General features: G+C 40.8%; 4 protein-coding genes across 4 annotated transcripts; 2 read left to right on the top strand and 2 right to left on the bottom strand.

Annotated features, from left to right (window-relative positions):
* Positions 1-3,096: 3,096 nt before the first annotated feature.
* EAF01_011400 (uncharacterized protein) lies at positions 3,097-5,290 on the bottom strand (the record flags this gene model as incomplete). The annotated part of the gene is made up of 3 exons (XM_038919657.1): positions 3,097-4,166; positions 4,388-5,030; positions 5,081-5,290. The coding sequence occupies 3 exons, from the start codon at positions 5,288-5,290 to the stop codon at positions 3,097-3,099; spliced, it is 1,923 nt and encodes a 640-aa protein (XP_038764867.1).
* A 948-nt stretch (positions 5,291-6,238) lies between these two features.
* Positions 6,239-8,510, top strand: EAF01_011399 (uncharacterized protein; the record flags this gene model as incomplete). The annotated part of the gene is made up of 4 exons (XM_038919656.1): positions 6,239-6,347; positions 6,407-7,125; positions 7,195-7,436; positions 7,772-8,510. The coding sequence occupies 4 exons, from the start codon at positions 6,239-6,241 to the stop codon at positions 8,508-8,510; spliced, it is 1,809 nt and encodes a 602-aa protein (XP_038764866.1).
* Positions 8,511-8,685: 175 nt separating this feature from the next.
* EAF01_011398 (uncharacterized protein) lies at positions 8,686-10,578 on the bottom strand (the record flags this gene model as incomplete). The annotated part of the gene is made up of 2 exons (XM_038919655.1): positions 8,686-10,071; positions 10,204-10,578. 2 exons carry the CDS (start codon positions 10,576-10,578, stop codon positions 8,686-8,688), a joined length of 1,761 nt encoding a protein of 586 aa, XP_038764865.1.
* Positions 10,579-11,327: 749 nt separating this feature from the next.
* EAF01_011397 (uncharacterized protein) lies at positions 11,328-12,297 on the top strand (the record flags this gene model as incomplete). Its single annotated transcript, XM_038919654.1, has 3 exons — positions 11,328-11,409; positions 11,459-11,767; positions 11,825-12,297. The coding sequence occupies 3 exons, from the start codon at positions 11,328-11,330 to the stop codon at positions 12,295-12,297; spliced, it is 864 nt and encodes a 287-aa protein (XP_038764864.1).
* Positions 12,298-12,503: the final 206 nt, after the last annotated feature.

The raw sequence follows: 12,503 nt of genomic DNA, 5'->3' as shown, positions 1-12,503 counted from the left end.
ATACTCGAGGAGGTCTGGAGAATTACATTTCGAAGTTGAAAATTGAAAATTTGAATATCTGTGTTTTGTGTTTTGAATTCTAAATCCTGTATCTTATATTTTATATTTTATATTTTATATTTTATATTTTATATTTTATATTTTATATTTTATATTTTATATTTTATATTTTATATTTTATATTTTATATTTTATATTTTATATTTTATATTTTATATTTTATATTTATATTTTATATTTTATATTTTATATCTTATATCCTATGTCTGTGTGTTCTACATGTTGAAAATAAATAAATAATATAATGAATATATCGAAGATCGTTCCTCTCGTTTTTCTCAAGATTAAGATTCATTTTTCTTATCGTATACTTATACTTATATGTTTATATTAATTCATATCTTAAGATTTCGATTCTTCATTCATTCACTCATCTCTATTCTTTTACTTCTCAAACCCCTTTAATATTTCATCTGAAGATTCTTATATATATATATATACTCTTAATCTTTTTAGAATAAGAGGGGAGAATCAAGTTTAATATTCTTATATCGTAGAGGATAGCTACGCCACTTGATCATGTTGAATAGGGAATGATAAGAATAAGTAGTAATAGACTAGGTTAGCTTAAGGTATGATCATAAGGAGTATACCTATCTTTTATACTCTGAATAAGCGATAGAGTTGTTTGTTTAGTAAGAGTAATTTAATAATATAATGACGTAAAGCTTATTAGTAATGTACTATATATAATATAGTATGGAGATGTCCGTGACATCTTATTTATATTTACATTAACGTGGTTTATTAGTGTCACGGGTTCAATACGTAGTTATATGGATGCCTAAGGCATCCATCCTCTATATAGTCGACACCTCTCCACCTCCTTCTTCACTCTTTGTAGAATATCATACATCTTACCTAGTACCTATCCCTTGCACCGTGATAATTAGTATATATATTATATCGATATGTAATCTTACATTATTTCAAAATACATCAAAATTAATCTTTTTTCAATATTTATAATTTAATAATTAACTAATATCTTTTAAAAAAAGAAATATATTTAATAATAATAAAATCATAAATAATCAAAATCATAAATGTTTCTATCATATTTTAAAAGTAGTAGAAATTGTTATGATTTTCGTTACAGAAATATTATTCTTCTAATAATTATTATATAAAAGTAAATTTCTAATTATTAATTATAAATTTATATTATTTATATAGAGAATTATAATATTTAAAAGAATGTATGAAATTATATTATATATAAATGAATTTATATATATATTAAAGTAGTACATGTATTAATATGATGTATATACTAATAAACTACGTTATATCTTTTATTGTTTTTTAAGCATGTAATTGAGAGATACATATCTAGGTATTACTTGGAAAGCGTAAATATTATGAAAGTACATGAGTAAATGATAGTTAGGAAGATAGAAACGCGGAGAGGAGTCTTTGAGATTGATTGTATGTATGTGTATGTATATGTATATGAGGTTGATTAGTATGTTATACTATGTTGTAGTATAGTATATGTTGGTATCACCATGGGGATGGTGAAGTCAATATAGTACTATGGTTCACACTGTTGTTATATTGCTTGAGGTTCTAAAAGCTAGGGCTACGAAACGTATTGCTGTAGTGTCGGAAGACGCTAGCGTAGTCACATGATCCCTGTCCCAACAGTATAGTGTAAGATTATTTATTTATTTGTTTATTTCTTTTCATTTATAGTTTAAGTCTTTATTTCTTCTTTAATATGGAGATTTTTTATCTATTCATTTATTCATTTATTTACTTACTTACATTCAATCTATTCGCTTATCCATCTACCTCCCCCCAAGCCCATCGATCTTTCTACCCACCTATCTCTCTTTCTATTTATCTATTTGACTCCAATTATTTACTTATTTATTCGCTTATCTCTCCTCTATCGATTTATTCACCTACCTTCTCCGCTCAATCACTTATTTACCTGTCATCTCCCCCTTTTTAATCAACTTACCGACTCATTTATCCATCCATCCACCTGATTTATCCAATTACGCATCTCCCTATTATACTACCTCCCTCTCTTTTCTTCTCTTTTTTCCCTCTTTTTTAATCAACTTATTAACTTTCTTTCTCTATATTTAAATCCCTTTTTATTCTTTAAAAACCCCATTTATTTATTTACCTCCTCCTTATCTACTTTTCTAATAATATATCTATATATATACATACCTACACATAACAAAAAAAAACAAGCCCTTAAACCCCCTAGCTCGCTATGCTCGAATTCCATCTACATACGAATGATTACTCACAACCGAATCTCGTCTAAAAAATATATTGTCTATAAATTTATTTATATATTTATATAATAAGTTATATAAAATCTTTTTTCTTTTCTCTTATTAATTATTTAAAGATTATCAATTTATCAATTCGTTAATGTATCTCTATCCCTTATACAAATTTTAAAAAAAAGGAATTTAACATTTTTATATTGATTTTATTCTATTTCTCTATTCTCTTTAATCTTGATCTTCATATCAATTCTAAATTCAACAATCGGATAAACCATGTCAAATATCAATCCATCAATTCATTTCCTCTCCTCTCTTCTCTTCGCACTCAGACTTTTAGATTCGAAACAGAAGACTTGCATTTGTGAAACTCAATGTGATATATCGTAGTATTCTCGTATTCTATTCTTCTATACTTCTTTCCTCTATTTTGTTCTTCTCTATCTTCTCTATTTTCTCCTTTATCTAATCTGTTCTTCTATCCTTCTCTAATCTGCATCTATATGTTGACTCTAAATTCAAATGGAAATTCAAATTCAAATTCAAATTCAAAATGAGATAAATCATGATTAATTCATTAATCCATTCATCCATCTATTTATCTCCTCTTCTTCTCTCATACGGACTTTAAAAAGAAGACTTGTAATTATCAAGTGATGTGTATATAGTTATATATTCTGGTTCTACTAATCTCTGGTCTGTGTCTTCAACTTCATTTACGTGTGCATTCTCATCTCCATATTGACTCTGAGCTCAAACTCCAACTCAACCTCAAAATATCAAAATATCACCATATTCCTCCCCTTCCAAGTCTCATATCCGCACTGATCATTAATTCCCACGCTGCTTCTCTAAGCTCTCTATCTATTTCCTCTTCTCCGTCTTCTACGTCTTCTCCCTCTTCACCCTTTACACCCCTACTCTCCCCAAACCCTTCTACTCCCCCCATCTCCCCACCCCCAAAAGGCACTCTCTCAACCTTACACACCATCCCCACCTCCGGCAATCTGCCACTTTGAAAATACTCCCTCACCACCCCCGCCGTACACCCCGACCCTGCACTCAAACTCGTATGCCCATACGAATCCTGCACCAAAACCCTCGCTCCCACAAAGCCCTCCGCATTCCTCCTCGCACTAACCAATGGCGTCACATTATCCGCCGCGTTCGCAATATACAATATCGGATGCGATGTATTTCCCTCAAAGGGGCCTGTAAATCGCCATTTAGCGGGGATGGTTCGACCTACACAGCTGAGTTTGAAATCGACGCCTACGGCGCCGGCGGCGGGAGCGGAAGCAATGAGATATGTGGCGTAGGTTTGGAAGGTTGAGAGACTATGGGGAAGAGGACCACCATCGGTACACATTATAGCTGCGCTTGCGTCGGCGGTGGCTTCGAGATCTTCATCGTCGTCATCGATGGGAGAGGGGAGATCGCTGCAGGAATCATGGGGACAATCACAGGTGAAGATTTCGCGCATGCCGTAGGTGGAGGTGAGGTCTATGAAGGGGATGCCGTTTCCGGTTTCGAGGGCTTGAAGGACGGTGGCGAGAGAGGGGAAGAGGAGGATGGGACGGTAGAGAGAGGCGGAGATGAGACGTTTAAGGGAGGAGTAGGTTATTAGTTCTGGGAGAGAGGAGGGATCTTGTGGGGGGACGAGGATTGGATGGGTTTTTAGGTTGGAGAGGAGAGTGGCTAGACGAGTGGAGATTTGAGAGGGGGCGGAGGAGTAGAAGGCGCAGATGGTGGGGCCGGATAGGTGGCAGTAGTGGTAGAATGCTGACATGATTTTTTCGGAGTCGTGGAGGAATGAGGTGTGGGTGTTTGTTGACCATTCTTTGTAGTTTACGTTGCCTGATTGGGTTAGCATTGAAGATTACCTTATGAAGTCCATTTTGATGTATATCTCATTGAATAAGAGAGCGTATCATGCCGTGTTTTTCCTTTTCTTTCTCTTAATCTGTAGCACAGAAAAGGGTAGTGTTTTGGAGGACTGAGGAGTACCTGGGAGAAGAAGGGAACAGAGAGAAAACAGTGAGGGGAATTGCAACGAAAAGTATTCCCAAAATACATACCATCACTAACCATCCTCTCCACCAAATCCGGATACATAGCCGCAAACACACCACCTAAAAAAGTCCCATAACTAAACCCCCAATACCTCAATTTTTCCGTCCCCGTCTTCCTCATAATCTCAAGCATATCACGTGCCACACTCGTCGTACTCACAAATTTTAAGAGTGATTCCTCTCCTCTAGCGTTCGCTTCCCGTTCCATATTATCCTCGCAAGTTTTCGAAAGAGCACTCGCTCTCGCATATGCATCATTAAGAATTCCTGGATGCGAATCTACTACTCCTACATCACTTAATTTCCAGATCTTTGAATTTTGTCGTGCGGAACCCCAGCAATTAATGAGAGGTGTTGAGGCCCCTATACCTCGCGGATCGAAAGATATGATATCGTGGTTTTTACCGACGATTTTCTGAAGATTGTGTCCATTTCTTCGGAGGGAAAAGATTCCTGATCCGCCTGGTCCCCCGGGATTGGTGAAGACGGGTCCAAGATAGTTGGTTAGATCTGTGGCGGGGATCTTGATGATTGCAAGGGAAATTCGGGAAGGGTTAGATGTGTTAAGCCAGTCTAGTGGTAGGGAAAGACGAGCACATTGGAAAGTCGAGTAGCAAGTATGCCAGATGAGGGATTCGCTTGGTTCGACCTGGATATATAAGAATGTGGAGTTTAACTTTATATGGAGGAAGAACATACATTTTTCCATTGCCAACCTGTTTTGGCGAGAGATGGAGCTAGATTATTCAATTCGAAGTTTGTAGGAGATATTAGTTGTGAAGGGATTCCGTAATGCCAAATGGTAAGAATGAAAGTGCCAAGGAGGAAAGCCGAATAGAAGTTCAGTAGTGAGTATCCTTGAGATGGACTTTGGGTAATTATGGACGTTGTTCCCTTCTTAGACGTCATTGTAGATTTGAATGCAATCACATCTCGAAATGGTTCAAATGGAGATGCTCTTAATATTGAGAAATTTGGTAACCTTCACGTCGTTATATTGCTTGCTTGAGGCTTGCATGATCGTCCATCGGAATAATATGAGACAGCATCAATATCAAAGAGCTAAACCTACCATATCTACGGACAATGATTCATCCTCACCAATAATACTGAAGTGATACTAATCAAGATATATTAGGAAAGACCATCTTTCAATCTGAGAGGTGCGAGTGGTTGAAAAATAGATAAGCATGGAATTCTCCCAATAAGATTCATTTATTTGTTGTCGCTCTCGGGCATTTGTCTGCTTCTTATTAGAATTATATAGATGAGATTCGTATAGTTAGTGAATATTTCAGTCAAGGTATCTTTTGAGGGTTTGTTTAGACGTTGTTTCACTCGTACAACTCACTCGTGATACGATATCAACTTTACTCGATAAGAATGATAAGAAAGTACGGACTTGTCAACTTGTGTGGAGTTAGTTGGTCGTTTGCATGAATCGAATGAGTTGAGAATGTATTTTCAAGTAAGTCGAGCCGATGTGAAGTTTTTCTTCGTCTCCAGTTACTTTTCCACTGGGAAACTCAATCATTCCTCCATTTTCATTAACACACTCTCACACATACGCCTCTTTGCAATCAAAATTCTCATGTATCATCTACCCAATATACAATAAGTGATATTTGAGGAAATTGTTAGCTTGCAGTCATATATCGCTAACCTCTCAGCTGATTCGACGAGACGATATCCAAAGCTGTCGTGAATTATACTGGCCATACCATACAGGACGAAGAGTCACGAGTCTGTCATCACGATATTAGATTCTATTTGTGATCTTACAACAATGTGTATCAGGTAATCATTTATGCAAGTGTCCGCTTCAGTTCAACACCATCTTCCCCCCGTCCGTACTCAATGGATCACACTGCCGGCACAAATGTCCATTCACCAATCGCAGTCCGAAGTAATCGAGGTTGTTGGACGTGTCGAATTCGGAAAAAGAAATGTGATGAAGTACAACCCGGTTAGTCATGATGAGTTTTTGCTTGCCGAAGAAAAAGTATTAATATCCGATTCTCATAGGCTGTTTGAGATGTAAGGATGTTAATGTAGAATGTCACTATGGTCCCAAACCAAAATGGATCGATGATCCCAAGTTTGCCAAAGCAGAATTGGAGAAGATTAAAGCAGTTGTTGCGGCGTCTGCAAGTAAAAAGAGAGCTGCTTTTCGTGCGAGGAAGAATACGGGTTCGATATCGTCGGTGCCCAAATCGCCAAAATCACCTGGTACTAGTACTAGTACTACTCCGACGAATATCGCTAAGAAAGGAGACAATTTACCAAGTATCGACAATGTCGTTTCAATATCTACGCCACCCATGGAGATAAACCATGATAAAAACATCGAGCCTAAGTCTCCTTTATTCCCAAAATGGATCGAAGATCAAGAAGCGAGTTTAATGATGCATTATCTTGATCATGTCTTTTTTATCCAGTTCCGGTTTCACACACCATCATTATCATCAGGAAGAGGATGGTTATTATCATTGTTGACAAAAACAAAACCTCTCTATCATGCAGCTCTAAGTTTGAGTGCTTTCCATCGTCAATCTTTACTTTTAGAACAAGAGAGTGGTCAAGCAGAAATAGATTATCTGCATGAATTACAACATCATTATGATTTGGCACTGAAGGGATTACAAGATTTCATTCAGACAAATAATAAAAATGCATCTGAACAAGGAGCGTTTGATGGAAATATCCAAATTCTAGCTTGTATGATCCAATTGATATCATTCGAAGTAAGTATCGCTCCTCCATAATATATCTCAACCACAAACCACAACAAAATCACTAACAAGCCTCCAAAGCTCTTTAACGGTGGTGTAAGTAATTGGCAAGTTCATCTCAGAGCAGCATCAGAACTTATATTAGTTCTTCATGAAGTCTCAAATGGTAGTATACCAGGCCCGGAAACGCTATTGACTTCGTCTCAATGTTTCAATATTCCAGGAGCAGGCTCGCCGGAATCGAATATGAGTGAAAGTTTGGTTTCGAGGGATAGTGCTGCGTTGGATTTTTTTACGGGGGCGATTATTTGGATGGATGCTCTGTGAGTTTTCCTGTTTTTACTAGTCTTCTGGGTTGTTTTTTGTTTTGTCTTCTTTTTTCGGTTGAATGATGGAAATATTGGAGGGTCGGTAGAAGCAGGAGAAGCAGGAGGGATGGCAAGAGTCTTGTCTCGCTCAGGTTGTTGTATCGATTGCACAAGAATTTGATTAATAAGGAGTGCCATCATGGGGGCAAGCCCCCAAACCCCCATAGCTCGCTGCGCTCGAGAGTCGTACATATGATATTATTCGGCCTCCATGGCAATGGCCCCCGGAGGGCCAGCGGAGCGTCATTCGTAAGGATTCATCTCGATAACTTCACTAACACTAAAGTCAGAGCCTGTGTATCAACCGGATCCCATCCTTGGCTTTCCGAATTCCACAATCGATTACTCTCTGCCAAAAAACCTGGCTCCTCCAAGTCCGACCACAAAATCCAATTAGCATCCATCATGGGATGTGAAAATTGGGTCATGATAATGATCAGCGAAATAGCCTGGCTAGGAACCTGGAGACGAAAACATCAATCTGATTATACCATCGATTTCAAACAACAATTAATCTTCACCGAACAAAATATCCGAGGTCGTCTAGAATCTAAAAATTCAGAGACCCTAGAGGAACTCCACGCATTGAGATCAATGCATCGAGGAACCCCACCATTCTATGCCACAGAATTATATAATAAACATACCATCCTCCTCATAACCCACATCTTCGCTTGCGCATCTCTCATCTATCTCCAAATGGTCATTACGGATAACCTCCTTCCCGAAGATATCGATATGATGCTGCACAACACCATAAACGCCATGCGCATGATCCCCAATCCGCAAATGTTCAGAGGATTAGTGTGGCCACTGAGTGTAGCCGGTTGTTTAGCAAGCTCGAAACAGGATCAGGAATTCTTTAGAGAGACGTCGAGAGGGGCAGTGACGGATTCAAGAAGTTTTGGGAATTCGAGGAGTGCGTTTGAGATTTTGGAAAAGAGTTGGGAGTTGCAGGTGAGGAAGGGGAGATTGGTGGATTGTACGGCCACTATTAGGGAGATAGGGAGTTGTATACTTTTGGTTTGAGTGAGGTAGGGATGGTTGGGATTGAGTGGGATATTGGGGGTTGTGGTCTTTGGGAATGTTGGTATGGGAATTTCTTGTGGTATTTTATTCTTATAAAGATTCTTGGTATTATATCGATACCCTTTCTCTCTCTTTTTAAGTTCCATTTTTAAGTCTTCTAGGAGTGCCATTTTTTCTAACTCGACCCAGATAATCCCAAATCCTTCTCAATAATTCCAACCATCTTCAACAACTTTTCCTCCTCCAACCTCCTCCCCACAATCTGCAATCCCACACTTCCTCCCTCATACTTCTCCGCTCCTTCCTTCCCCGGTCCCCAAAGCCCTTCCATAACCGTTTTTCTCCCCTCATTCCCACCCCCACCCCACGCATCCCCCTCCATCACCTCCCCAACCGGCAAACACGCAACCGGTAAATCCAACCCATTAAACACACTCGTATACCCCCAATACCTCGCCTCTCCATGCGCATTCGCCACACTCACCCCTCCCGGCGCAATAATACAATCCACACCCATCTCTACCATCAACTTCGCATACGCGTCTTGGATTCTATTTCTCTCTTTATGTAATTTCCATTGTTCGGCAACGCTGCGATGTTTCGTGGTTGGTTTTTCTAATAGCCATTGGAGTAGTGCGGTGGGGGGTTCGGAGGTGAGAGAGAGATGGGAGTGGTATTCGGCGCCGCCATCGAGAAGATATAGTGCGTCGATGGTGGAGATGAGAGGAGCGTGGAGATGTGTGGGGAAGAGAAGAATTTCGTGTCCTGCTTTTTTGAGCGTAGTTTCTGTGGTGTGTAGCACTCGGGTAATGGGTGGATGAGGAGTGTGTACACCATCGGTATATATAATTCCGATTTTCAATTTCCTATTCTGTTCATTCTCCACAGCAGCAGGAACACCTTCCCGACATCCCCATGGGATAGGAAGTAAACCCACTTCTCCCCTCCAGGGCTGCGCATCCAGTAGAGTTTTACAGAATAATTCCACATCAGCCAAACACGTCGCCATGGGACCCACAACCCCAATCACACTTTCCATTCCCTCATGCGCACCCGAGAGTCCGGAATGCGGTAATCGCGCTACACTTGGTTTGAGCCCGTAGATACCGCAGCTGAGCGCGGGACTACGAATACTTCCTCCGATATCCGTGCCGATTCCGAGAATCGAACCGTGCATGGCTATGAGTGCGGATTCGCCGCCTGAGGAACCACCTGGGGAAAGAAAGGTATTGAGGGGATTGGTGGTGGTGGAATAGAGATTTGATGTTGTTTCGAGGGCCATGAGTCCTTGGGGATTGGTGGTTTTGACGTGGAAGATTGCGCCGCTTTCCCGGAGGACTTGGATGCACATTCCTTCTCGAGAGGGGGAGGTGCAGAAATTGTCGGCCCAGCCGACGAAGCCGGATGTGGAGGGCGTGTTGAGGAGGTAGATGTGTTCTTTTACGGAGATGGGGAGGCCGTGGAGGGGGCCGATGGGAGATCCGGTTTGGGTCATGTGGGCGTCGAGTTTGGCGGCGTGGGAGAGGGCGCTGGGGTACATGGTCCAGGCGAGACAATTTGTCTAATTTTTGGTTCGTTAGTTTTTCTTTATCTTCTCTTCTACCTTTTCTATAGTTCGGGGGATCTCTTCGAAGTTCCAATGACCGAGACCAGATATAATCCCAAAATGGAAGGAAAGAAGTAGAAGACAAACCGCTTGATGAGCAACCGCACTTGCTTTACAAAACGCCGACGTAACTTCCACAGCTGTATACTCTCTCGTTCTCATTTTCTCTAGCAAATCCACCGCAGTACTATACACAATCTTTATATCTCTCTCACTCAACAACCCACAAGTTTTTACTAAATCAAGAGGACGTTTAGAATTGAAGAGATCTGCTGGGAGAATCCATTCCGAGGGAATAGAAGAGAGAATTTCTTGTTGACGACGAGTAGCGATGGCTTGCCATATTGAAACCGTAGAGGGTTTTGAGGGATGTTCTCCTGCGAGCTCAGAAGTGGTGGATGCAGGAATTTCCTTGATGGGAGGAGAGAGAGATGAGGAAAGTTCTGCGATGGAGGGAGCCATGGTTAGAATGAAGACACTGATCTTCTGTTTTCTTAAGTCGATCGAATTGTTTTGCTTTCCCGAGTGTGTGTTTATATAAACACAGTAAAACAGATTTCCAAATTCTAAGAAAAAGGAATGGAGCAAAACGATCGGCAACAAGAAGCACACTTAAACGAATCTTTCCCAAACCACACATCACGACTTCCACAAGCTACATATATATATATATCCCGATGTTCCGTGCCTCTAACCTCTAACCTCTAACTTCACGCTTCGCCCTTCCCCATAGATACCTACGCAGCACATCTCCTCAATACCAACCCACCTTCCACACGCCCTCTCAATTCAAAAAGTATCGTCACATCCGAAACCACATGTGATTGTCGAATGAAAGCTAATAGATTCCGATCAATCGATCAGATAAGAAAAGCGATGATCAGATTGGTGGAGTGGTGGATAGGGGGTCCTTGCACGGGATTTGCATCGGATGGATAGTGATGGATTCGCGTCCAGTTGCCGGGAAAAAGGGGTCGTGTCGACTTACCTTCTTAAGTAGCGTTACACTTTATGGAGGTTTGTGATGACATCTTGGAGGTTGTTGTTTGGTATAAAGGGGATTGTTGGATGACTGTTTTCTTGTGGTTGTATCATTTTATTTTGTGTATCTGGTGAGATATTTTGAGGAGATTATTTTTTGTACGGGATTATTGTATTATTATTATTACTTCGTTATCAATTATCTTTCCCATCTATATCCAACCAAAACCATGGGCTCCATAACCCCAGTCCGAAAACTCGGGGAATATCCCCGATTAAAAGAAAACACTATCAGAGTATACAAAAAACGCGGTATTACCCCTTCCCTCCTCCCATTACAATCCAAACTAACCCCCCAAAGCACACTATGATTACTACACCGTTCACTCAATCCTCTCCCAAACATTCGTCTCTACAATCTCATTCATTGTCCCCGATGAAGACGGCGAACCCTCCCCATTTTCCCTCCCCATGACCGCCGTAGCCGGAAACTACGATCCCCAAAATCCCATCTGTGAAGATGACGGAACCGAAGAACAGTATGTGAAAGAACAAGAAAGTTTCGGCAACGCACCATTCGATATCTATCTGCATGGAAATTCCGCCATGATGTTAAATCGAATGACGATAGAGGGAGGGAATGTGAAAGTGGTGATTAGTAGTACGAAAGGTATGTATCTCATCATTACCCCCATGTAGAATAAATCCCTTAACTAAAACCCTCCAGTCGACGGCCTAGTCCTCCACTTCACCCCCAACGGCCACTCCCTCAACTACCGCTCCTGCATCATCCACGGGACCGCCGAACCCGTGACTTCCGCCTCTGAAAAACACTACGCCATGCACCTCCTCACAAACCACATGATTCGTCGTCGCTGGTCACAGACGAATCCCGTTGCGCCCGAAGCTATGAAATCGGTGCAGGTGATTAAAGTCGTTGTGCGCAGTGCGTCGGCGAAGATTCGGGCCGGGAATGTAGAGAGTTTGGAGCGGGGAGGGTTGGGGGAGAGAGGGGATGTGTGGACGGGGGCGTTGCCGTTGTATGAGGTTCTGGGAGAGCCGGTGCAGAGTGTGTATTGTGGGGATAGGGAGGTGCAGGAGGGAGTGCTGGATTGGAGGGAGAAGAGGAATAGGGAGGAGAGGAGATATGCGGAGGAAAACGCGATTCCGTTGACGGTGGGTGGTGGTGATAAGTCATGAGTGTGTAGTTTTGATATGTGACAATAGATACCCCAAATGAAGAACATATTATAGGAATTGATTTACTCGCGGAATAATGACAGATATTGTGGAAAGGGCGAATATTCTGGAGTTCATTCGTAGCAAGTCCCAAGTCATCCCATATGTTGAATTGATCACTATTACACTTCAGAATCCAACTTCATGACGCAATGCAATTTATACTT

The sequence above is a fragment of the Botrytis porri genome (genome assembly GCF_014898465.1).
Source record: "Botrytis porri strain MUCL 3234 chromosome Unknown BPOR_021, whole genome shotgun sequence".
NCBI classification, from domain to species: Eukaryota; Fungi; Ascomycota; class Leotiomycetes; order Helotiales; family Sclerotiniaceae; genus Botrytis; species Botrytis porri.
This window is presented reverse-complemented; position numbering and strand designations above follow the sequence as displayed.